This window comes from Amblyraja radiata, chromosome 1 (assembly GCF_010909765.2).
Source record: "Amblyraja radiata isolate CabotCenter1 chromosome 1, sAmbRad1.1.pri, whole genome shotgun sequence".
Lineage (NCBI taxonomy): Eukaryota > Metazoa > Chordata > Chondrichthyes > Rajiformes > Rajidae > Amblyraja > Amblyraja radiata.
Window position 1 is genome coordinate 45,201,161 of NC_045956.1, and position 27,066 is coordinate 45,228,226.

Here is a 27,066-nt window from a genome sequence, read left to right on the forward strand (position 1 = left end):
AGGGAGTTCCAGAGCCTGGGAGCTGCCCTGGAGAAGGCTCTGTCCCCAAAACTGCGGAGGTTGGACTTGTGGATGGAGAGGAGACCGGCTGATGTGGATCTGAGGGACCGTGAGGGTGGGTAGGGGGAGAGGAGGTCAGTGAGATATGGGGGGCCAGATGGTGGAGGGCTTTGTAGGTGAGGATCAGGATTTTGTAGTTGATCCGGTGGGAGATGGGAAGCCAGTGAAGTTGTTTGAGGACTGGAGTGATGTGATGCCAGGATTTGGTGTGGGTGATGAGTCGGGCGGCTGCGTCCTGGACCAGTTGGAGTCGGTTGATGTAGGTGGAGCTGATGCCAAGGAGAAGTGAGTTGCAGTAGTCCAGTCGGGAGGAGATGAAGGCATAGATGAGTCTTTCAGCAGCGGGAGGTGTGAGAGAGGGTCTGAGTTTGGCGATGTTGCGGAGATGAAAGAAGGAGGTTTTAATGACATGGCGGATGTGAGGCTCAAGGGAGAGGGTGGAATCAAAGATCACGCCAAGGTTGCGGGCCTGGGGAGATGGGGAGACAGTGGTGCCGTCGATGGTGAGAGTGGGGTTATTGATTTTGCTGAGTGTGGCTTTGGAGCCTATGAGGAGGAATTCTGTCTTATCGCTGTTGAGTTTGAGGAAATTATGTTGCATCCAGGTTTTTAATAGCTGACAAACAGGAGTTGATATGGGAGAGGGGGGGGTTGTGGGGGGATTTGGTGCCGAGGTAGATCTGGGTGTCATCAGCGTAACAGTGGAAGTCCAGGTTGAAGTGGCGGAGTATCTGACCAAGGGGGAGGATGTAGATGATGAAGAGGATGTAGATTGATGAACTGTACACTGCAAGGTCCAGGAAGTGAGCGGGTAAGATCATCTCTAACCTCTATCACCCTGGCCACAAACTCTTTGAATCACTTCCCTCTGGAAGGCGACTCCGGACTCTCAAAGCTGCCACAGTCAGACATTAAAAAAAATTTATTCCACGAGTAGTAGCTCTACTCAATAACCAAAAATCTGTAGCCTCTTTTTGCTCTGGTATTTTTTTTAATTCACATGTTTAATCGATAATGTTTTATTATTAATGTTTAATGTTTTATGTATCATTCCTAACTGTCACTGTATGTCACTTGCGGGTGGAGCACCAAAGCAAATTCCTTGTATGTGAATACTTGGCCAATAAATTTATTCATTCACTCATTCATTTATGAGGTCTTGGTAGCAAACAGAAAAGTAACAGGATCGGTCCGAGTCAGCATAGATTTAAGAAGGGGAAATCATGCTCGACTAATCTTCTGGAATTTTTTGAGGATGTAACTAGGAAAATGGACAAGGGAGAGCCAGTGGATGTGGTGTACCTGGACTTTGAGAAAGCATTTGATAAGGTCCCACATAGGAGATTAGTGGGCAAAATTAGGGCACATGGTATTGGGGGTAGAGTGCTGGCATGGATAGAGAAGTGGTTGGCAGACAGGAAACAAAGAGTAGGGATTAACGGGTCCCTTTCAGAATGGCAGGCAGTGACTAGTGGGGTACCGCAAGGCTCGGTGCTGGGACCGCAGCTATTTACAATATACATCAATGATTTGGATGAAGGAATTCAAAGTAACATTAGCATATTTGCAGATGACACAAAGCTGGGTGGCAGTGTGAACTGTGAGGAGGATGCTATGAGAATGCAGGGTGACTTGGACAGGTTGGGGGAGTGGGCAGATGCATGGCAGATGAAGTTTAATGCGGATAAATGTGAGGTTATCCACTTTGGTAGCAAAAACAGGAAGGCAGATTACTATCTAAATGGCGTCAAGTTGGGAAAAGGGGAAGTACAACAGGATCTGGGGGTTCTTGTACATCAGTCTATGAAAGTAAGCATGCAGGTACAGCAGGCAGTGAAGAAAGCGAATGGCATGTTGGCCTTTATAACAAGAGGAATCGAATATTGGAGCAAAGAAGTCCTTCTGCAGTTGTACAGAGCCCTAGTGAGACCACACCTGGAGTATTGTGTGCAGTTTTGGTCCCCTAATTTGAGGAAGGACATTCTTGCTATTGAGGGAGTGCAGCGTAGGTTTACAAGGTTAATTCCCGGGATGGCGGGACTGTCATATGCTGAGAGAATGGAGCAGCTGGACTTGTACTCTGGAGTTTAGAAGGATGAGAGGAGATCTCATTGAAACAGACTAGATTGTTAAGGGCTTGGACATGCTAGAGGCAGGAAACATGTTCCCGATGTTGGGGGAGTCCAGAACTAGGGGCCACAGTTTAAGAATAAGGAGTAAGCCATTTAGAACAGAGACGAGGAAACACTTTTTCTCACAGAGAGTGGTGAGTCTGTGGAATTCTCTGCCTCAGAGGGCGGTGGATGCAGGTTCTCTGGATGCCTTCAAGAGAGAACTAGATAGGGCTCTTAAAAATAGCAGAGTCAGGGGATATGGGGAGAAGGCTGGAACGGGGTACTGATTGTGGATGATCAGCCATGATCACATTGAATGGCGGTGCTGGCTCGAAGGGCCGAATGGCCTACTCCTGCACCTATTGTCTATTGTCTAAAACAGGCGCTTCAGCTCAACTTGTCCACGCCAACCAGGTTGATTAACCAAGCTCAATCCAATTACCAGTGCCTGGCCCATATCCTTTCCCATCCATGCCCCTGTCCAAGTATCTTTACATGTTCCGCCTCTATCACTTCTTCTGGCAGCTCGTTACATATACGCACCACCCCCGTATGAAAAAGTTGTCCCTCAGCCACCTTTTCAATCTTACTTTAAATCTATGCCGTCTAGTCTTTTACACTTCTACCCTGGAGAAAAGACTATGGTTATTCACCTTAACTAGGCCACCTTATGATTTTTGAAACTTTGATAAGGTCTCTCCTCAGCCTCCTATGCTACCGGCTAAAAACATCTACCCAACCTCTCATAGTCTAAACCTTCCAGACCCAGTAACATTATATTAAATGTTCTTATCTTTTATGCACTCTCCAGTTTGATGACATACTTCCAAAAGCAAGGAAAACCAGAACTAAATTTGCGGGCAGCTATTGCTTTTGAAATGACTCCAATTTCTGATGCGGTTATTCAATACAGCAATATATATTACCAGGGTCAAGATAAAAATATAGATTATTTTTAACATTTTTGTTTGTTGGAGGGGAGCACTACAAAAACAGGTATCCAAGTTGTCCTTCTGAAACTTTGGAAGGGTCTAATATGGAATCTAACCTTTAAATTCAACCGACATTAAAAATATTGGGTACTATTAATAGAATAGATTACATTTCCAAACTAGATTAACATTTTATTTCCATCACTGGCTATAAACTTAATGGTGACAATACAAAGGTATTTTAAATTCCAAGGAAGGAGTTCCCCAAAGATGAATGTTCCAACAAGACTAGAGTTTGACCTGTACCCTTACATTATTTTCAGAAGCATCCACTGCACACTTTGGCAATAGAATTTGCCTTGTTTTCCTCTTGCTCGTTTCTATTCACTCTGAGGTCAGCTTAACCAAATAAATCAAAACCTTATGGATCCAACTGTCACTCCAGCATTTGCTAGATGCCAAGTCAACAAATGCAATGTTTCAGATGGCAAGTTTTGAATATGATACCAAACTGCAGTCCAGATAAATAGATAAGAGTCATAGAGGTATGGATACAGGCTCTTCGGCCCAACATGCCCACACCGGCCAACATGTCCCATCTACACTCATCCCATCTGCTTGCGTTTGGCCCAAATCCGTCTAGACCTGTCCTATCCACGTACCTATCTATATCTAAATGTTTCTTAAATGTTGCGATAGTACCTGCCTCAACTACCTCCTCTGGCAGCTCATTCCATAAACCTACCAGCCTGTATGTGAAGATGTTACCCCTCGTATTCCTATTAAATCTTTCCCCCCCTCACCTTAAACCTATATTCGCTGGTTCTCGATTCCCCTACTCTGGACAAGAGATATCATGCGCCAATCCGATCTATTCCTCTCATGATTTTACACACCTCTAAGATCACCCCTCATCCTCCTGCACTCCAAGGAATAGAGTCCCCGCCTGCTCAACCTCACCCTTTTGCTCAGACCCTTGAGTCCTGGCAACATCCTTGTAAATCTTCTCTGTACCCTTTCCAGCTTGACAACATCCTTCCTATAACATGGTTCATGTTCAAATTGACATTTATTTGTCACACGCACCAATTAAGGTACAGTGAAATGAGTTACCATGCAGCCATACAATCAAAACTAGCAAAATACACAATAGAATTTAACATAAACATCCACCATAATGGAGTCAACATTCTTCACTGTGATGGAAGGCAATATGTTCAGTCAATCTTCCTCCTTTGTTCACCGTGGTTGGGGCCATGAACCCTCCGCAGTCGCCGCTACGGACGGCCCGATGAACACAATACTCTAAATGCAGCCTCACGAATGTCTTATACAATGTAACATAACCGCCCAACTTTACATTCAAAGAAAATAGACACAAAAAGTTTGAGTAACTCAGCGGAACATGCAGCATCTATATTCAATGCTCTGACTGATGAAGGCCAATGTGTCAAAAGCCTTTTTGGCCACCCTATCTACCTATGATGCCACTTCCAACATTCTATGTACCTATATACTCCTAGATCCCTCTGCGCTTTAACCATCTTCAGAGCCCTACCTTTCAGTGTAGGCTCTGCACATGCTAGTGCTCCCAAAATGCAACACCTCACATTTCTCTGTATTAAATCACATCAACCTTTCCTCAGCCCACGTGCCCAACTGATCAAGATCATGCTGCATTTTTTGACAACCATCTTCACTATCTACAATACCACCTACTTTTGTGTCATCTGCAAACTTGCTAACCATGCCATGTACCTTCAATCCAAATCATTGTCATAGATGAACAAACAATAACGGGCCCGGCACCGAACCCCGAGACACATCACTAATCACAGGCCTCCAGTCCGAAAAGCAACCATCACCCTCTGCTTCCTTCCATGAAGTCAATTTTCTATCCATTCAGCTCTCTCCTTGATCTCCATGGGATCCAACCTATCATGCAGAACCTTGTCAAATGCCTCACTAAATCCCATGTATACAACGTCTACAGCAGTGGTTCTCAACCTTTTTTCAGTGATGTACACCCTGTGAAATATTTTTTCAGCCAAGTACCCCCTAACCAGCGCAAAAATCTCACGTACCCCCTGGAGTGCCTTCACGTACCCCCAGGGCTACTCGTACCCCTATTTGAGAACCACTGGTCTACAGCACTGCCTTCAACAACCTTTTTGGTTACATGTTCAAAATAACTCGTGAAACACGACCTCCCACATACAAAACCATGTTGACTAACCCTAATAAGCCCTTATCCATCTAAATGCATGCACATCCTATCCTTCAGAATACTCTCTAGTAACTTTCTGATCACAGATGTTAAGCTTACCAGCCTGCACATTCCAGCCTTTTTCCTGCAGCCTTCATGAAAAGAGGCACAACATTTGCCTCCCTCCAGTCTTCCAGCACCTTGCCTGTATTTAACCACTCATAAATCTCAACGAAGGCTCCTGCAATTTCCTCTCTAGGTTCCCAGAGTGTACTGGGATATATCTGATCTGATCTGATCTAAAAGCTTTCACAATCATATCGTCCCATTGCTTGGGTCTTCATTCCCTCCAAATCTAATAGCATGAAAATCAGCCTGATCAACTGACAATTAATCAGCTAATTAATCATTTAATCTTTTTCAAGAGCGCACTGTGCACAAATTAGCTGCCAAAGCTGATCCCTAAAAAAATTAATTACATTAAATTGTTTGCTTAATGTACCTCATTGCAAAAATGCCACCCAAAGAATAAACAGACACTAAATCAGGGGTTGGTATTCGGAGGGATGGACAAAAGGTTGGTAAAATAGGTGATAATTACAGAGGATCTTAAAGGAGGAAGGAAGAGTAAAAGAGGCCAAATATTTGGGCCAATGACAAGTAGTTTGAGGCCAAGGCAGCTGATGGAAAAGCTAAAAGAAAAAGTGAGTTAAAGTTGAGGAGATCCATGCCAAGCCTCAGTTAGAGGAAGAGTTTGGAGCCTGATTGTGGGGGGGGGGGGGGGGGGGCATAGAGTAGGTGGAAGTAATTCAGTAAAGGAGGAATGGAGGTTGGAAGTTCAGTTTATGACTGAAAACAATGCTGAGGAAATCTGGCTCAGTTGAAGGGGAAAACGAAACTGACAAGTGCATATAGTTTTGGAAATCTGAAAAGTTGGATATTGAAAAATATGACAACTTCACAGATGCACATAAAAGTGCAAGAGACGCTACAATAGAGGTCACTAGTCTACGTACACCTTATCTGCAGATGGTGTTACCATCAGGAATCGAGGGCTTTATTCCTTGGCGCACAGGATGATGAGGGGTGATCTTATAGAGGTGTAGAAAATCAGGAGAGGAATAAATTGGTTAACCGCACAGAGTTGTTTGCATAGAGTAGGGAAAAAAAAATTTACACACAAAAGGGTGTATGGAACAAGTTGCTGGAGGAAGTAGTTGAGGCAGGTACCACTGAGGCAGGTACTACTGAAGCAGGTAACGTTTAAGAAACATTTAGACAGGTACATGGATAGGTTTCGAGAAATATGGGCTAAAAGCAGGCAGGTAGGACTAGGTTAGATGGTGCTTGGTGGTCGGTGTAGGTACATTGGGCCGAAGGGCCTGGTTCCATGCTGTATGACTATGACTACGATTCTACCAAGAGCCAGTATGTGGGTGAGAAAAATAGGGCAATGACAGATGCTTGGGAAGATCAGAATGAATGGCGTGGCAGTAAGAAAGGATGACCTCGTTGGATATGCCCTGGTTCAATGGGGAAATACATGGACTGAGCTGGACAATGGAAAGCAAATGGCTAGCAATCATACTGAAATGTTAACATGATGGTAACAGCATTAGCATAAAGATAGATCTGTATGACTATCCAGTGCAACCACAGCATGGAATGACTTTCTGTGAAGGCTAGCTGGTAAATATGCCTCGTAACCTAGGAACCTGGTGTCAAAACAGCAACCTGACAGGGTCGTAGATCCGCATCCAGGTAAAACAAGTGGAAAAAGATACACAAGAACTTCAACAGGTGCTAAAGCAGATAAAAATTATGCTGCCTAACGTGCAACACACAGATTTTAAACTCAAATCCCACCAAAACAATGTGAGCTAGATAAATTATTTATGGCCAAACATACACCGCAACCGCTGCACCATCGAGAGCATCCTTACCAACTGCATCACAGTATGGTATGGCAACTGCTCTGTCTCCGACCGGAAAGCACTGCAGAGGGTGGTGAAAATTGCCCAACGCATCACCGGTTCCTCACTCCCCTCCATTGAGTCTGTCCAAAGCAAGCGTTGTCAGCGAAGGGTGCTCAGCATCGCCAAGGACTGCTCTCACCCCAACCATGGACTGTTTACCCTCCTACCATCCGGGAGGCGCTACAGGTCTCTCCGTTGCCGGACCAGCTTCTTCCCTGCGGCTGTCACACTACTCAACAATGTACCTCGGTAACTGCCAATCACCCTCCCCCCGGACACTCCTCCCACAGGAAAAACACTATGACTGTACGCATATAAATAGATTTATTTATTGAAATCATTCTATGTCGCTCTTCCAGGGAGATGCTAACTGCATTTCGTTGTCTCTGTACTGTACACTGACAATGACAATTAAAGTTGAATCTGAATCTGAATACATGGTATGGTACAGAAGAACAAATCTGTGCACTGATCATACCTTCCTATTCTTGCTTGACCTGCGAATGACTCTTGGTAATCTGACACGTCACTCTGAATTGTGCAAACATTTGCAACTGAGGTAACAAGGGAATAGCTATAATTGCAACCTTTGCAATGCTGTCCAATTCCCAGGAGCGAACAGCAATTGAAGCAGCTTACCTTCAAGATGAACCTGCCGTCTGTTATCTTAGGCAGCCTGAGCACCTGATAACACACTACGCTTTGCTACACTTACTGCAGTTTACACCCAAGATCAGAATTATAGGTTTTTTTAAAGTCAAAGTCAATTTTATTTGTCACATACACACTACATGCAGTGAAATGAATTTGCCAGCAGCGATACTTAAAAGAACACAAAATACACAATAAAATTTAACACAAACATCCACCACAGCATTCTTCACTGTGGTCGAAGGCAACAAAGTTCAGCCAGTCCTCCCCGTTCACCCGTGGTCAGGGCCACAGACCCCCCCGCTACAGATGGCCCTCGATGTACAGGCCCTCTCGTCAGGATGATGTAAACTCCGACGTCGGGACGGTGAAACACACTCCGCGGCATAGAGTTTCCTATCGGAGTCTGCGGCTTCAGGATGTTATGGGACTTTATATCAGAGATCCTATATTCAGTGCAAATCTTCCCTGCATGGCTCAATTTATTCTGAGTGCTGATACAAGAGGCTGCAGATTCTGGAACCTTGAACAAAGAATAAACTGCCAGAGGCACTCAGCAGGTCAGACCGTATCCGTGGATGGTCATCACTTTGGAACAGGACATTTCCCTCCGCAGATGCTGCTAGACCTGTTGAATTCCTTCAGCAGGTTATTGTTGTGGCTCAAAATTCTGAGCAGTGATTGAGTAGAGAAGCGGCGTAATATCTATATTTTTTACACTTCTAAAATTTCACAAAGTATCAGAGATGTTCACATTTAAGATAAGGTATCGCCAAACCCCCCCAGTACGTATTAATCACAACAATGCTGGAAATGCGGGAAATAACTATACAAGGGAGTTTATATTTGAAAATTCCCATAACGATTCGAACCAGAGTTTGCAAGACTAAAAACAGGGCTTCTGATGTGCCGTTTTTCACCTCTGCACTGATTATCTCAGTTAGAGAAAAACTGCACTTTAGCCTTTCAAATTGCATTGTTTTCCTAATCTGGGAGGAATTGCTGGTGGCAGTGGTAATGAGCACATTATATGTCACTCAGTAAAGATTCCTAATGAGGTGGCTAGGGCCCAAATCAAGATATCCAATCATTTTGCTTTTGCTCCTGGAAAGGATGGACTTCACTTTTTTTTCCCCTCATTTATATTAGTCACAATCAATTAACAATGGTAAAAGAGGGGAGCTCTTTCAGTTGGACCATTTAAATTAGTTTAGATTAGAGATGCAGCCCGGATACAGGTCCTTTCGCCCAATGAGTCAACACCAACCATTGACCACTCTCATTAGTTCTATGTTATCCCACTTTCTCTTCCACTCCCTATATATTAGGGGGTCTTTTTCCCCTCAGTAGAATATTAACTTACCAACCCACACGATTTTGGGATGTGGGAGGAAACCCATACAGTCACAGGGAGAACTTGCAAACTCCACATAGACAGCACCCTCAGTCAGGATCGAACCCAGGTCTCTGGTGACGCGAGTCAGCAACTCAACTAGTTGCCCCACTGTGCAACAATGGGTGTCACTGAGAAGAACATCACTCATCCCTTTCATATAATAAACTCTACAAAACTATTCATGTTGGTATTCTGGCTACAGCATAACATTTCTGGTGGTGTATTTATATAAACATCTATGAGTGACCTGGTGGTCAAAGAATCCAGCAGATGGAATCTCTCATGTTTGATGACCACTGCAGTTTCCTCAGAGTAGCCGCCAGGCTCCCAGATTAAATGTAATACAGAAGGACTCGTGCCTGTGGCCACCGACCTCCGACACTTCCCATCCACACAACAACAATGAATGGTCCGTGCCAAACCCAAAAACAGCCTGAATTGAGGAACAATCATTAAGTACCACATGGCTTCAATTAAGAACATGAAACCAACCAATGTTATGGCAACATTTCTCTTCTCAAATACCTGACACTTGCTTGTGGCACTGAGTCAGGGCTAACAGGTACTTGAACTCCTTTCTCCCATTCCTGTCTCCACGAATCAGCCAGAATATAATATTCATCAGAACTCAGCTGGTGCGAATCATGCAGCTTCATGGCCGTTATCAAGTCGGTTCTGTAAACCTGAAATGCAAAGCACAAATTAGTCTGCGGTGCTGATAATTCCTAAATTCTCTGGTAATCAGGTGATTTTATTATCACACATTGCAACAAAGCCATTGAAGCCTAAACCACCCAAACACCATGTCACATTGTACACAAATCAATGTTTAACCACTCCAGCATGTTGATCACTTCTTCAAAAGTACATTAGTGATGTACTTTAGCAGATAATGCTTCAGACTAATTAAATATATCAGGTATTCTAGATACGATTGAGCACACACCGTCCACCCCTCAATGAATTTTGATCCAAAAAAAGCCAATTTTCAGCAAAGGTGGCAGGGTGATTACTATCAGGATGTAATCAGTTTCTTTTGAAGACTGCAATCTGGCAGCCAGCACTGCCTAAAATAAGTTAATTTAATTTGGGGCAGGAATCTATAAAGGGATCGATTATTTGTTTGCTTTGTATTGGACAAGTACCACAGTGCTCATTCTAAGTAATCAGAAAAGCTCCACTGACAATTTTCAATAGGGTATCTCACCCCACTCTTGCACGGTTTTAACGGCCTTGAAAATAGGGCAAAAATACCAAATCCGCATTAGTTAGTAAATCCAGGAACTGCAGATGCTGGTTTACAAAAAAAGACACAAATAGATGGAGTACTGCTGTTAGGTTAGTATCAAGGAAACATTGGCTAAACAATGACAATGTTTAACAACAATGAATTGCCACATTAAAAATGCACTAGTATAATAGGAAGCTAAATAAACTCAACAACCCCTAACTATCATGACAACACGAGGATAACACCGTAGCCGGCCAAAGCGGAGATGACCATGTAATTTCACCGTCAATCAAACTCATGGTATATGTGGTTGATTTTACAAACTTAACTTAACAACCTCCATTTGTCTGTAAAATTACCGTTTCTGCTGCGAGAAGTTGACGGAGATTTTTTCTGGCCATAATATAACAAACTCTTTACTGAGTCATATGCCATGTCCCCCTCCAATTTACTGGGATGGCAATGCCAGCAAGTTCCGAGAAATCTGATTTTTTTTAAAGTATGGGAAATGAATTAAGTGGGACAGGAGCAGGCAGAAACAATGGTTCTGCAGCACAGTTCTGTTTATGGATTGAGGCTAAAGAAGGGTCTCGACCCGAAACGTCACCCATTCCTTCTCTCCAGAGGTGATGCCTGTCCCGCTGAGTTACTCCAGCATTGTGTGTCTATTTCCAGTAAGTTCTGATGCAGGGTTCTGACCCGCAAGATTAACAATTGCCTGACCTAACCCCCCCCCCCGCATGCCCACCCACCGCTTCTAGAGGGATCAAGGAACCACTTGGTTCCTCCTACAGATTGTTTGTTGCTCCAAACTAAATTATGTTGACTGTGCAATAAAAATACCCTAAATTTAAAATACAGATTTTATTTGCACCAACAATGGTTCAATCCAATAGGTTAACTGGACTACTTTGACAACAGAAGGGAATAAATCCAGTCTCAAGGCAATTAAAAATCTGTTATCACTTTAGCCTGGAGGGAAAATGTGATGGAATTCAATAGAGTTTGTAACTCAGTCTGAAATAGGACACAATTCTTTTGCAGGAAGTACATAATGTTACAGCAAATTCTTGAAACACCAGCTTTAAGTCTTCCTGAGTTTTACTAGTCCATTGAACACAACATCGCTGGCAAGGCTAAGTTATTATTCAGCAGTAATTGCCCCCAGGATATTGTAAAGAACAGCTATCAAACATCCACATTGGCGAAAAGTGGAATCACACGCAGGCCAGACAGGGTAACAAAGTTAGAACTCTTAGCTGAAGGAGGTTCAGTCGACTAAACACGGGATGGTGCGACTAGCGTAGATGGGGCATCTTGGTCGGCATGGCAGAGTCGGGCCGAAGGGCCTGTTTCCATGCTGTATGACTCTAAGTTGAGACTAATGCAGTAACCTAAGGCAGACAGGCAAGTGACAACTAGGACAAAAAATGTGCTGGAGAAGTGAAGCCGAGTGCTGACAGTAAACACGTGGAGATTGATCCAATGTTGCGCAGATGAAGCAAAGAATAGGGACAAGGACAGATCCTTGGGCGAGCATGGACAGTGAGAAACCAGCCATTTTTGGAATTGTACCAGTTGCTTGCAGACAGATTATTATTACATAACACGCATAGATAATTGTAAGATATAAAACTGTGTGCAAAGATTGAAATAGTAAACAAACCCTCAACTTCCTCCCTGCAAAACAAATCACCTAAGCAGGATTAATAATGATTGGTATTGAATGATATGCTAGTCGGCATATTTTCCTTCCTAGAGGGGAAATAATTCATCTGTAAAAAACAAGCTTAATTGATCATTGATCTGTTTTGAGTAAGCTTAACTGATCTTACAATAACTTGCGCTTTAGTTTATTAAGTAGCACAATCCACTTCTCTTTCGTGACAGCTGAAAATTAGGTTTTGAAAAATAGAAAAGGGATGTAATAAAGTGCTTAAACACATTTGAGCACGTTTAGTTTAGAAGGTAGACAAAAATGCTGGAGGCACTCAGCGGGTGAGGCAGCATCTATGGAGCGAAGGAACAGGTGACGTTTCGGGTCAAGACCCTTCTTCAGTCTGACGTCACCTATTCCTTCGTTCCATAGATGCTGCCTCACCCGCTGAGTTTCTCAGCATTTTTGTCTACCTTAGATTTTTCCAGCTACAGCTCTTTCTTAAACATTCAGTTTAGTTTAGGTTAGTTTAGAGATACAGCGCGGCCCACTGAGTTCGCGCCGACCAGCGATCTCCGCACACCAACACTATCCTACACACATTAGGGACAATTTACACTTAAACCAAACCAATTAACCTACAAACCTGTACGTCTTTGGAGTGTGAGAGGAAACCGAAGATCCCAGAGAAAACAGACGGGGGACACGGGAAGAACGTACAAACTCCGTACAGCCAGCACCCGTAGTCGGGATCGAACCCTGGTCTCCGGCACTGTAAGGCAGCAACTCTACTTCTGCGCCACTGTGCCACCCTGGAAGTATTGTTGATAATAACCAGTCTCACAGCTCTCCAAAGGGACAAATTTCCAACAAAAACGTACAGAGTCAATTCTCATAAACTGTTATTTCAGTTTAGTTTAGTTTATTATTGTCACGTACCAAGGTACAGAGAAAAGCTTAGATAGGCACAAAATGCTGGAGTAACTCAGCAGGACAGGCAGCATCTCTGGAGAGAAGGAATGGGTGATGTTTCGGGTTGAAACCCTTCTTCAGAGTGTCCCGCTGAGTTACTCCAGCATTTTGTGTCTATCTTTGGTTTAAACCAGCATCTGCAATTCCTTCCTACAGTGAAAAGCTTTTTTGTTGTGTGCTATCCAGTCAGCAAAATGACTATACATGATTACAATCAACCCATCCAGTGTACATTTACAGGATAAAGGATATAACGTTTAGTGCAAGATAAAGTTTATAAAGTCTGATTAAAGGTCTCCAATGAGGTAGATGGGCGGTAAGGACTGCTCTCTAGCTGGTGAGAGGACGGTTCAGTTGCCTGATAACAGCTGGGAAGTTATTAAATTGTCAGATTATATTGACTCTTGAAGGCTGAAAAGTATACGCCTGATTTTTAATATATTGACCAAGAGTAAATCTTGAGGACATGCGTTTATGCCTTGCGTTTGTGACTCAAAAGCTCAACCACAGGTATGTTTGAATATCGGTTCAAACTGGACCTTGATTTTACTTCACAGCCAGTATGATTCATTCTTCACCCTACATCAAACCGATGGTCTTGACGATGGGTTCATGAAAAGAACACGATGGCCCACCTCCTGCACAACACCATAGACTTGTTTTATCTAATCATGTTTTTGCACTAATGTCCTGTTTTTTTGCACAGCCTTCTTTCTTTCAGAAATTCGTTATTCTGGTCACCTTGAAGTGACCACTGCTGGAAGGTTGTATGTGTGGCTACGATCAGCTTTAATGGCCTCCTATCTCTGAACACTGATGGCCAGAGCTCATGTAGAACAGAACCAAAAGTTAGCCACTGGTTAGGTGGTCACAAATGCTTATAAGAAGACAAGCATCATCAGGAAAGGAAAATGGGGGAAAACATTTTTTGTAGACTCATGAGCAGAACAATACCTCGGATGGTTTTCGATCTTTGTGCCTGGAGGTTGAGCTTCTTCTGTGTTGCGATCTGGAATGCTGCGACCAGGAAGTTGAATGACCTAAAAAATGAATGAACAGCATTTTTGTTCTCTTCTGATCAGTCATGAATCGGACAAGTGATCTTTTGTGGTAGGGCAATTTGTCATGCAACAAATCTAATCAGAAACAGCATTTAACCTGTCTGGAACGTTCTGCTTTTATGGATGAGCAGTAAAGTCTCATTAGTGAATGATGTGCTGTCTTTGATCATTTTTCCTTCTCGTGAAAAGAACATTTACACTAAATAGTTTCATATACTAAAGATGTGTCCCAAACCACTTCAAAATCCCATATATCACATTTGAAGATTTCTGGTTTGAATTCCTTGGAAGAGTTGTCAAATAACAGTTAATTTGTTTTGTGGTGTTTTGTGCACTTAAACAGGATGAATGGATACCTCAATGGAAGAGAGAAATTGACTATCAATGATTTTAATCAATGGGTGTCAGGGGTTATAAGGAGAAGGCAGGAGAATGGGGTTAGGAGGGAGAGATAAATCAGCCATGATTGAATTGATGAGCCAAACGTCCTAATTCTGCTCCTATCACTTATGAAATGACGTGACTTCCCTTCCCATTCAATCTTTTTATCCTCTGCCAGAATGATTCCACATGCAAACTGAAAGAACATCACCTCATATTCCATGTGGGTAGCGTACAACCCAATGGCATGAACATTAAATGGCACAATTACAGGTAACCAACCCATTTCAGCTCACCCTTCTCGTCCACTGCTTTGTCTTCCCTTCCCCCCTCACACATCTTTCTGCTACCTCCGTTTTTTTACCCCGTTTTTTTCTCCATCCGAGTTCTGCTGATCTGCTACCCCTCCCCACTCCAAGTTGCCCATTTACTTTTTATTCCCCTCCCCCCAACTCCACTTAATCCCTTCCACCATTGTTTCTCAATAGACAATAGGTGCAGGAGGAGGCCATTCGGCCCTTCGAGCCAGCACCGCCATTCAATGTGAACATGGCTGATCATCCACAACAGTACGCCGTTCCTGCCTTCTCCCCATATCCCTTGACTCCGCTATCTTTAAGAGCTTCAGGTTTTGCATTTCACTCCTCTTTTTTCCTTATCTGGCATACTTTTGTCTCCACTTCACCTCTAACCTTTATTACTGTCCCCAGCTGCCTGCCCAAACACCCTGCTCCTCACCAGCGTCCACCTATCACTTGCCAGTTTTTGCCCCACCCCTTCCCCTCACCTCTCTTTACCAGCCATGTCCACTCAACTCCATCTTTCTGAAGAAGAGGCCCCACCCGAAACATCGTCTCTCTGTTTTCATCCACGGATGCTGCCTGACTCGCCGAGTTCCTTTGGCACTTTGGGTTTTTTTTTACAAAAGGATTGTAAGATGGGTTGAGAAGACAATGAAGCTGGACAGGATGGGAGAGAAAACTGCAGGACAGACCACATATGTTTACATTTCTCCACTGTGTCCCTCAGAGGAGAGGGTTAGGGGGCTTGAACTGCAGAAAGTGCCAAAGAACCAAATACAACTATAAATCCTATTACCTTTTAAAGGGAGCAGAGTTGAATCACTGGGTGTCATGAGAACATCAAACATAATGATCAGTCACCTGATACAGATCCATAATTAATCAGATTAATACAAAACAGCACTACAATTACAATTTGTAATGAGTGGGAATATGCACAGCCGTGCGCAAACCATCCAATCCTTTTACACCTTTATGTTAGATGTTAATTGCAACTTTAACATGATGAAACTCACACAAATGGTTGCTTTCATTTAGTTCCTACGGGGGCAAAGGGCAAGCAAACAACACATGAAAGTCTCAAAACCAAAGATCATTGCAGCTTTGTTACACAAATAAAGAAAATGAAAACCAACTTCAAAAACACAGCTGAACCGATTAAAAGATAACATGGTTAAATGAGAAGCATGCCCTCTTACAGATGAGTTGATTCATCGGAACACACTGCGAATTGTGGCAAAAGAAAACTAGGAATGTTTAGCAACTAAAGGTGAGAATGGATGGAAAATTCCACGGGGCCTACTGACCTATGCTCTGACATGTATGATTTGCACACTCCCGTCAGATGACACTGCAGTTCAGAACTCAAATTGATAAAACAGACCCTCACGTATCAACGTCAGGGATAGTTCATAACATGATGTGGTTATGCAGGCGATTGGGTCAGAGGAAATAAGAAGGAAAAGTGAGCAAATATAAATGTTTCCAACTAACATTTCCTTCACCCGATAATTATTAACACGATCATTATTTTGTAATTTTTTTTCTCTCGTTTTCCCGAGGTCTGGGCATACGGTTCCACAAACTGCAGCCATTTCAAAAGCAGCCGTATATGCAAGGACAATGCCAGTTGTCAGAAATCCAGGTGCACTCAAATCTAGCAGATCACAATCTAGTCTTGGAACGCCTTCCCTCTGCCAAGCAAACAAGTCAGGTTTAGAACCCCGTGAACTACCTTAGCTGAAATCTATGCAGCATAGGGATACGATCTGTAACCTTTCTGCTCTTCATGGGTCGGTACTACCTGTCCACTGACCCAGTGAGGGAGCTGTTTAATGTTTTCAGTGAATGCCAGATCTCATCAGATATCCACCATCAGATTCCTGTGACTGAGAGATATGCAAGCCTAATGCGCATGACTATTCAGGAGCTTCAGACCAAGTGCCAAGGATTGAATTACTTCAGTGGTTACTCTTCTGTGTCACTTGTCTTAAATGCTGAGCTTGATACAACCCGGAGGCTAGATCACTTTCACTGTAAGCTAGCAAAACACTCACTGTCATTGTCATCAGAATCATCACTGCTGCTCGGAAGCCGGTTTCTTTTCATGGTCTTCTCTATTTCTGGCACAAAGGCTGTTAAGAAACAGATCAGAGTTAGTGCCAAGGGCCAATTAACCAACATTAGTCCACATTGTAAAAGAGGGAAGCAAATTGGTTTAAATGCCGCAAACACCATTTGTTCTCTTTCTTCCATCAGGTCAGCCTGGACTTCCACAAGTCAAAAAGCTTGCACTTTCAGCAATGAAGTTGGCCGAATGTCATAATGGAAACGTTGCCTGTGCGCATAGGTCAGATAAACGTAATGGAGTGCATAGTCAGGGGCCACAGCTTCAGATCTTTATGTAATAGAACATCAATAAACAGAAAAATAAAACAAATTGCTTCTGGATGATGAAGAATACCAGTGGTCTGCCAATCCACCCTTTATACAATAATAGCAAACAATAAATTATTTAAATTAAATGGTCGAAGACCTCTGCTAAAATAGCAGTGAGAACATTTTGCAACAAGCCCCACTCTGTAAGTGGCCCATGAATACTCATGTTTACATGGAAACTGCTTAGTAATTAAAACACAGTTTGGTAGACAGTCTAATATTGTCACTAAAACAGTGCAAGAGCCTGATCAACAACCCAACTTCATGACATTCCGTGATTAAAACAAAAATACAGCTGCTTCTTTATGATGTATACATTCTAGCAGCAAAAAAAATGCTGTACCAAGCTACGTACTTGAGTAATTCAAACAATGAATGTCTAGGAAACATTTTCACCTCCAATTTTCTCGCTTCTTCTCAAAAGACAGCACAATGGCACAGCAGGTAGTGCTAGTGCCTCAATTCCAACAACCTGGGGGTATCTAAAATGGGGCATCTTGGTTAGCATGGGCGGGTTGGGCCAAAGAGCCTATTTCCATACTGTATGGCTATGACATTTGCCACTCCCTCAGCTGCTTACTGCTCTAGGTAGAACACTGTAGAAATTAAATCTGGGGTGCAGAATCTGGTAGGATTATTCCTGCACAGTGAATGAGGTGTGAATTCATTATTCTTCATAGTTCACACATAACGCTTTACAATTTGGATTCTGCCCCTGATAACGACTATGTGCAGCTGCATTACGGATAATTTTATCTTTCTAATTCACAACAGTCAGATTTTCCTCCTAAAATCACTCGCAGGGCATCCTTTTGAGGTGACTAAATGACTGTATAACTTTGAAACTTAGTACTCAAGATAATATATTCCAACTGGAACCATTACCTTAAAAATCTAGTTACAACGGATAAGCGGTGAAAATGGCAACTGAGAGTATTAAAAATTAAGTGTCATGTCTCAACAACATAGAATGCAAACCACAAAACTGGAATGGTTGTAAAACTTATAAAAAATGCACTTAACATTAGTGTTCAGATGTTTGAAGCATCTGTACAAAAAGCAAAAATGTTTCCATTGCATTATTTATTCCATCACAGATTGAAATAAAGTAGAAGATAATACTGGTACAGTATGTTCATCACAACTGACTATAGGTTTCATTCATGCTTAAGTTTATGGCAGTGAAAGACACTAAATGCAGATGCAATTCAGCAACTCAGGCAGCATCTCTGGAGAACATGGGTAGGTGACGTTTCGGGTCAGACCAGTCTCCAGACTTATCAGACCAATCTGAAGAAGGGTCCTGACCCAAAATATCACATATCCATATTCTCCAGGGACACTGCCCGAGCCGCTGAGTTACACCTGCATTTTGTGTCTTTCTTTGGTGAACCAACATCTGCAGTTCCTTGTTTCTAAATTAAGTTTTAGGCAATTGAAAGATGGCAGAGTTGTATAGTCAATGTTAGATGCAACAAAATCTCAACAAGCATTTTAGTATATGACAAAATGCAGGAAAGAACAGAGAAAGAATAAGGAGGCATCTATGACACAGAGAATGAATGGGCCAAAGCTCAGTTCAAATAAAGTTAAAAGGCATCTCATGTAAATCCGAGTGGCTGAGAGGATCATGGAACAGATGGTCAATGCAGGCACAATCACAAGGCACAAGAAAGTTAACCTTGGTGTCCCTAATGTTAAAATGGAAGAAACCACAGCTCTCCCAAGACTGAACAACAGATGCATTGGATGACAAACAGGGTCTTACAATGAGAGTCCGGAGGCAAGAGTTTTTAAATTGTCACATGTACCAAAAATACAATGAAATTCTTACATGCAGCAACATAACAGATTGCAAACACTATTCATAGATAACATGACAGAAAAACCTAAAAGTCCCAAATCGTTACAAAAAACCCTACTTCACTAATTCAACCAAGACACTTCGTAGTTCATTGTTTAAACACTGTTCATGAATCTGTTGGCTGTTTGGAAGAAGCTGTTCTTGAACCTGGAGATCACCGCTTTCAGACTCCTGTACCCTCTTCCCAATGGCAGTGTGTTGTGGTCCTTGATGATAGTTGCTGTTTTTTCGAGGCAATGCTTCCTCTAGATCCTTTCGATGCTGGGGAGGACAGTACTCGTGATGGACTGGGTGGTGTCCACCACTTTTTTTGTAATCTCCTACGTCCCTGGGTGTTTGAGCTGCAGAATTAGGTCTTGATGCAACCATTTAATATCCTCTCTACCGCACGTATGTAGAGTTCAAGAGAATATTCATCGACATACCAAATCTTCTCAAACTTCTAAGGAGGTAGAGGTGTTGATGGACTTTCTTAATGAGTGCATCAATGTACTCGCCCCAGGACAAATCTTCAGAGATATTCATACCCAGGAACTTGTTGTTAGCTCTCTCTACCATTAGCCCTTTAATGAAGGCAGCTCAGTGGACACTTAGCCCCCTACTTCTAGAGTCATAATCAGCTCCTTGGTCTTGCTGACATCGAGAGCAAGGTTATTATTCCAGCGCCATTCATTCAGACTATCGATCTCCCTCAGATATTGACTCAACATTACCAGTAATTCGTGCAACAACAGTGGTGTCATCGGCTATTTTAAAGGAGGAGTTGGAACTGTGTCCAGCTGCATAGTCACGGACAAAAGTGAATAGAGCAGAGGACTGAGTACACAATCCTCAGGTGCTCATGTTCTGATGGTTAGAGGAAGAAATATTGTTGCCAATTCGTACTAATTGTGCCAATTGTATTCGGATCCCAATGGGAGTGTAGAATTGCCTTTGGGAAAACTTCACTGGGAACTGGGTCTCTGCACATCCCCATGCAACTGGATCCTCGACTTCCTCAACAGAACAGAATCAGTACAAATTGGCAACTACTCTTCCTTGCCTGGGTTCAAAGTCAGTCTGAAAAAGGGTTTCGACCCGAAACATCACCTATTCCTTTTCTCCAGAGATGCTGCCTGACCTGAGTTACTCCAGCATTTTGTGTCTATCTTCAGTATGAACCAGCATTGGCAGTGCCTCCGTACACATTCAAAGTCTGATAGAAGGAAAATAAGCTTTTTTTTGGATTGCTAACTCAGTGCTGGATTTAAGCAGACGAATACTCGTCATACAACACTATTTGTCTTCTTACATTGTTGTTGGTTATCCGACTGCCCACTGAACACAAATTGCTTTCTTTAAATGTCATTGATTCTCCTCCTTCAACCTGGACAGCAGTTCATTATAGCATTATGAGATAGCACGACTTCACGTTTATTTCAGCAACTGACAACATCTGAATAAGGGGGAAGCCATTTAGAACGGAGATGGGGAAATACTTTTTCACACAGAGAGTTGTGAGTCTGTGGAATTCTCTGCCTCAGAAGGCAGTGGAGGTCGGTTCTCTGGATACTTTTAAGAGAGAGCTAGATAGGGCTTTTAAAGATAGCGGAGTCAGGGGATATGGAGAGAAGGCAAGAACGGGATACTGATTGGGGATGATCAGCTATGATCACATTGAATGGCGGTGATGGCTCGAAGGGCCAAATGGCCTACTCCTGCACCTATTGTCTATTGTATCTAGGTCACCACTGAATTACACGGCATGGACAGTTAGTTTGTGTGCAAGTGTACGATTGTGCAAGGTCAGAAGGGAGCTAAGTGAGCGAGAATGCGATTGTGGCTGTACAAGTCTATGATAGTGCACACATGTAGGTGAACGCGCACATCTCCCTGTACATGGAGTGCACGAGTGTCACAAGCACATCATCCCAGCTGTATCAGCACCACACTATGTAACCTGTGCTGAGCCTCCCTGTACATGGGAGTGCACGAGTGTCTTTATTTATGGAGGCACCTTCACCAACAAAAGCAGGTTCTTCACTGCCCAGTGTACTTATCCCAGCTGTACTACGCGCCACTTGGCAACCACGCTGCAGCTATTTGCTCTCGTCTGCATTTTGCACAGGACAAGCGTACAATGGTCTTTGCTAGGATGCATGGTCCAAGGAAGGATGACTATATCCGTCAGCCAGGGCGGCATCTAAGGGTCTCTGATTCGTCGATGCTGCCATCTGTTGCAGGAAAGCAGCTGTTCCCTCTCAGTTTACAGGAGAGAAAAAAAACTTCCAAGATCTTTTTCCGGAGTTGCTGACATTACATTGCAGCAGAGAGAAAAGGCAGAAAGTGGTGACACAGCAATAGAATCCGTCCCATTGCATTACAAGAGCAGACTGCTGAGGTCGTCACAAGGCCATGAGGCATTACTACTGACTGGCAATACACTTGCTGGAGCTGAGAGAGAATGTGTTCAACTCTCCCCCCTTGCCACAGAACAGACTTCTCCTGAAGTGAATTAATTATGTTATAAGCAAAACACATTCAAGATTGATGTGTTTCAATTAAAAATGAAATTGGCGCTTTAAATATATTCCCTGACCCGTGATTAACCTCTCCCAATGGAAATACAGATAATTTGTTCAAGGGATGAAGGAGGATGAAGAGAAGAATTACAATACATGCCACAGGAAATACTTTTAAATTTAAGGAGCTTCTAATCCCAACAATCCAATTAATTACTTTTTCTTGATTAGTACAGGTGTCAAAGGTTATAGGGTGAAGCTAGGAGAATAGGGTTAGGAGGGAGAGATAGATCAGCCTTGATTGAATGGCGGAGCAGACTTGACGGGCCGAATGGCCCAAATCTACTCCTATCTCTTATGATCCTCCGTTCAGTCTGCCCACAGTGGCAGTCTCTGCAAAGTGGACTGCTGTTATTTCCCACAACTTGCTCAATCCCAGTTCCCACACCCATGACCTCTACCACCCAACAGGTCAAGAACGCCAGCACGTGAATGTTCCCACCCAGAGAGGTTACATGTCATCCCAACTTTGAAATAAATCACCACTCCAGAACCCTCAAACGACAAGCACCATGCAAATGTTTTCTCCACTATGGCTGTAGGAGGTCAAGGCAACCATTTACCTCCAGCCTCCCAGAAGCAATTAAAGATGGGGAATAAATGCTGACCGTACAAGTTCATGTACATAGGTCCTTGGAGTGTGATAGACCATTCGGCCCAGAGTCTACTCCACCATTCAATCATGGCTAATCTATCTTTCTCTCTCAACCCCTTGACCCCCATACATCATAAAGTATCTGTCAATCTCCATCTTAAAAATATTCATTGACTTGACCTCCACAGCAGTCTGTGGCAACAAATGCCACAAATTCCCCACCCTCTGACTAAAGTAGTTCGTCATCTGCTTTCCAAAGATACGTCCTTTCATTCTGAGGCTATGACCCTTGGTCCTAAATTCCCCCACTAGTGGAAACATCCTCTCCACATCCACTCTATCCAAGCTTTTCACTATCCGTTAAGTTTCAATGAGGTCCCCCGTCATCCTTCTAAAGTCCAGCGAGTACAGGCCCAGTGCCGTCAAAACACTCATCATATGTTAACCCAGTCGTCCCCAGTTTCATTCTCGTAAACCTTGTCACATCCTGTAAATTAATTTTTAAAGCCATCATCATCAACAAGTTTAGGTTGCGCTAACCCTCCAACTTCCCCCTTTCTTTTGCAGATGACACAAAGCTGGGTGGCAGTGTGAACCATGAATCTAAATGGCGTCGTTGGGAAAAGGGGAAGTACAACGGGATCTGGGGGTCCTTGTTCATCAGTCTATGAAAGTAAGCATGCAGGTACGGCAGGCAGTGAAAAAAGCAAATGGCAAGTTGTCCTTTATAACAAGAGGAATCAAATATAGGAGCAAAGAGGCCCTTCTGCAGTTGTACAGAGCCCTAGTGAGACTACACCTGGAGTATTGTGTGCAGTTTTGGTCCCCTAATTTGAGGAAGGACATTCTTGCTATTGAGGGAGTGCAGCGTAGGTTTACAAGGTTAATTGCCGGGATGGCGGGACTGACATATGATGAGAGAATGGAGCAGCTGGGCTTGTGCACTCTGGAGTTTAGAAGGATGAGAGGACAAAACATATAAGATTGCTAAGGGTTTGGACAAGCTAGAGGCAGGAAACATGTTCCCGATGTTGGGGGAGTGGCGAGTCTGTGGAATTCTCTGCCTCAGAGGGCGGTGGAGGCAGGTTCTCTGGATGCTTTCAAGAGAGAGCTAGATAGGGCTCTTAAAAATAGCAGAGTCAGGGGATATGGGGTGAAGGCAGGAACGGGGTACTGATTGGGAATAATCAGCCATGATCACATTGAATGGCGGTTTTGGCTCGAAGGGCCGAATAGCCTACTCCTGCACCTATTGTCTATTGTATATTCTTCTCGAGACAGCTCTTGCTGACTCCAACAATAACCATCCAGACCAAGACCATCCGCAAAGTGGCTTTGATCCATGGGTGACCAGAGGAACATAGAACAGTGCAGCATAGGTACTGGCCCACAATGTCTGTGCTGAACATGATGCCTGCACATCATCTATATTGCTCCATAACCATGTGTCTATCTAACAGCCTTGTAAATAGCATTATTGTTTCTACCTCCACAAATGGTTCAATGGAGCTTCATTTGTCACATGTGCAAATGCACAGTGTAGTTATTTTTGTATATTTACATATGCAGGCGCTGCCATGTTTTGGCGCCATTTCCACAGTCCAAAGTCTGGTCCACCCACGCGCTCCGTCTGCTGGAGCAGTTCCCGATCCTGGTAAGAACAGGCTCCTGCAAGGCCTCCTCCGTCGTTTGCGACTGAAATGGCCCGCAAACTGACATCCCTCTCCTCGTCCAGCCATCGTTGTGTCCCGGGGGTGACTCCTGCAACCGACCTCGAAGGCGCTGGAGGCATCACCCTGGTTTAACCTCCTATCGGCCCTTGCTCCTTGCATCCATCGTCTCCAGCGACTCCCTCCCGGTTCTGCTGTCCACCAAGCTTTTGGATTCTCAGGGTGGGTCCCCTGTTCAGAAGCCACCACAATATGTGGCAGCGAGTTCCAGGCACCCACCACCCTTTGTGTAAAAACACTTGTCCCACAGATCTCTTTTAAACTTTGCTCCTCTCGCCTTCAAGTCATGCCTCACCCAAAACCAGCTTGTTGAAATATCTCAGCAAAATCCAGGACAAGGCTCGCTGAGGTAAACTCACACATTGCCTTACATACCTATTCAGGAGCTGCAGAAGCTCCCCACAGGTGTTATTCAGACTTATTGTATTTATTCATTTTATTGAGATGGACGCCATTAGCAAATTCAGAATTAAGTGCCTATCCCCACGTGCACGAGACGGTGATAGTTTGACACCTCTTTGAACAACTGAAGTCCTGGTGAGGGTACTCCAACAATGCCATCACATGGGGAGTTCCAGGATTTAGTCAGCGACAGTGAAGGAAAGATGATACATTTCCAAGTAAGGTCAGGGTGCGACGCAGTGGGGAGGCCGCTAGGAGTGGTGTTCCTTTGCGGCTGCCTTCCTCCTCCCTCATGGGAAAGGTCATGGTTCAGAAGGTGCTGGCTTTGTACACTCCATGAACAACAGCAGTCTACTCGGTAGACCGTGGACACCACAGCCAGGCACACTGTCTGCACAGGGAGTGAACGCTTAGGGGGTTATCAAGCTTCTTAAGCACTGCTGAAGCTGGACTCATGCAGACAGATGAGGAATACTCCATCCTGAGCACACACTGCTCTTGAATGTCGATCAGCTTGGGGACACAAACCACCTGTAGATCCCAGCAGTTATGCTTAATTGAATAATTTTAAATACATTATTGCTTTTAAGCATTTAGGTAATCCCAATAAATTTGGGGGGAAAAGCAGCGGTGTGTTCAATAATTTTGTATGATTTGGGGTTGATTTTGAACGTTTGTGCATCTTTTTCTTAGGTAATTCCCTGCACTTGATGGCAACGTGCTTCCATTCAGGTTTTGGGGGCCAAAGCGGCCAAAGTCTCCCAACTCACTGAGGGCACAGCCTGCAGATAATACTCTGCGTATGCTCGAAGGTCGAGGACCATGACATGGTTGACTCATTCACGTTTGTACATTGAAACCATTTGACAGATGCTTTGATCTAATACGTGTTGTTACCAGCTGTCGCGGGATTCCACTTAGGAAGGCCCTGCTCTATCAGGGACATCACCCATCGCGTTGGCAACAACTGCCTTCAGGAATTCTCACCACGGAATCCCCTCATGTGGGAGTGGTTCGCTGAATATTCCAGGCATGGTTCTTAAATAGCTGACTTTTAGTAACTGCTCATACTGGTAAAATCATACTTAATATTAAATTATAGCTTCTGAACATAATCACCATCCTGAAAGCCACCAGTGTTTTTAAATACCAGCATGCATAGGCTGTGAAACTACTAAGCATGATGAGAGAGAGCTCATCATCAGTTGATCTAGCAAGGTAACTCGAACCACGACAAACAAAAGCGGCTGCGGAAAATGGTGGACATTGCCAGATCCATCACAAGTATTGATCTTGACGCGTCCTATCAGTTCCACTATGGGCTCCACCATTCCTGGCCCTGACTTGTTCTGGTCTTATCCCACCTACAGTTTATTTCCACCCCCACCCCCATCATCTCCCCCTCTACTTTCAGTCAGAGGAAGGGTTCTGACCCCAAAGGCCACCTATTATTTTTCTCCAGAGATGCTGCCTGATCTGCTGAGTTTCTGAGGCCCCCTTCAGTCATGGCTGACCATGGATGTCTCCAGGGTTGGAGGACGCCAATGCGTGACTTTGTTTAACGTGGGGAGACAGCCACCACACGGTCCTTGACAGATCTGGGTCAGGATCCAGTGGCATGGAGTCCAAGACTGGAGACCCTTTTCTGCTGCAGCCTTCATCCACCTTCCCAGCCGTTGTGATGCTTCACTAAGGTCAGCCATCTTCCTCCGCCTGTTCCACCATTGAGGTCTTGGTTGGATTGCTCTTTGTCAGAGACATCCCCCTTGACCTTACTGCTATGGGTGACCCTACCAGGAGCATAGCTCCAGACAGCATCGCTCTCAGGACCACACAAGCTTCTCCACCACGACAAGGTGACAATCCAGGGAGATCCAATTGCTGTGTTACTCATGCAATTTATGTCTATCTTCGAGTTTTGACCTCTCCACAACTGAGAGGATCTACAGGAAGCCCTACCTCAAGGCTGCAGCTGATATCATCAAAGACCCGTATCAACCTGGCCACACACTCATCTCACTGCTACCATCATGGTGGTGGTTCAGGATCCTCAGAACCATTATTTTCACAGTTCATTGGCCAATATGAAGATCCGGTCCGAGGCGATGGCTGAAAGCCCAGCAGCAGACCGGGGCTCGACTGGATCAGGCGCCACTCCACGAGACCGAGGGCGGATTCCACCAAGATGCAGTACAGAATATCACCGGAGACCCTTCATTCCTGTGGCCATCAAACTGTACAACTCCCCCCCCCCCCCCCCTTTTGTCATGGAGTACACTGACTGATTTCTCTCCCCCCCCCACAATCTTTGGGCATCCCCAATCCTTTCCACTCGTCACTTTCATTTCATATTTTATGTGTCTCGTTTTATGACTGTTGGCAGATCAATTTCCCTCTTGGGATAAATAAAGTTATATCGTGTTGTATCGTGCGCGGTCTGCAGCGGCATAGAGTGGCGGAGCAGCGGTGAAGGACACCTAAAACTTATCTTGGCCAGACCAACACTGCAACGCTGCCAGGACAACGTGCCTTTATG

At 44.0% G+C, this 27,066-nt stretch overlaps 1 protein-coding gene across 3 annotated transcripts in view; it reads right to left on the reverse strand.

The window, feature by feature from the left end:
• Positions 1-27,066, reverse strand: part of jade1 (jade family PHD finger 1) — a 135,138-nt gene that overhangs the window by 53,532 nt on the left and 54,540 nt on the right. For all 3 annotated transcript variants that reach the window (XM_033020792.1, XM_033020800.1, XM_033020783.1), the window contains exons 2-4: positions 16,997-17,074; positions 14,150-14,235; positions 9,861-10,018 (exon numbers count right to left, since the gene is read on the reverse strand). In XM_033020792.1, coding sequence (XP_032876683.1) covers positions 9,861-10,018; positions 14,150-14,235; positions 16,997-17,048 — 296 coding nt within the window. In that variant the 5' untranslated portion in view covers positions 17,049-17,074. The remainder of the gene's footprint in view (positions 1-9,860; positions 10,019-14,149; positions 14,236-16,996; positions 17,075-27,066) is intronic.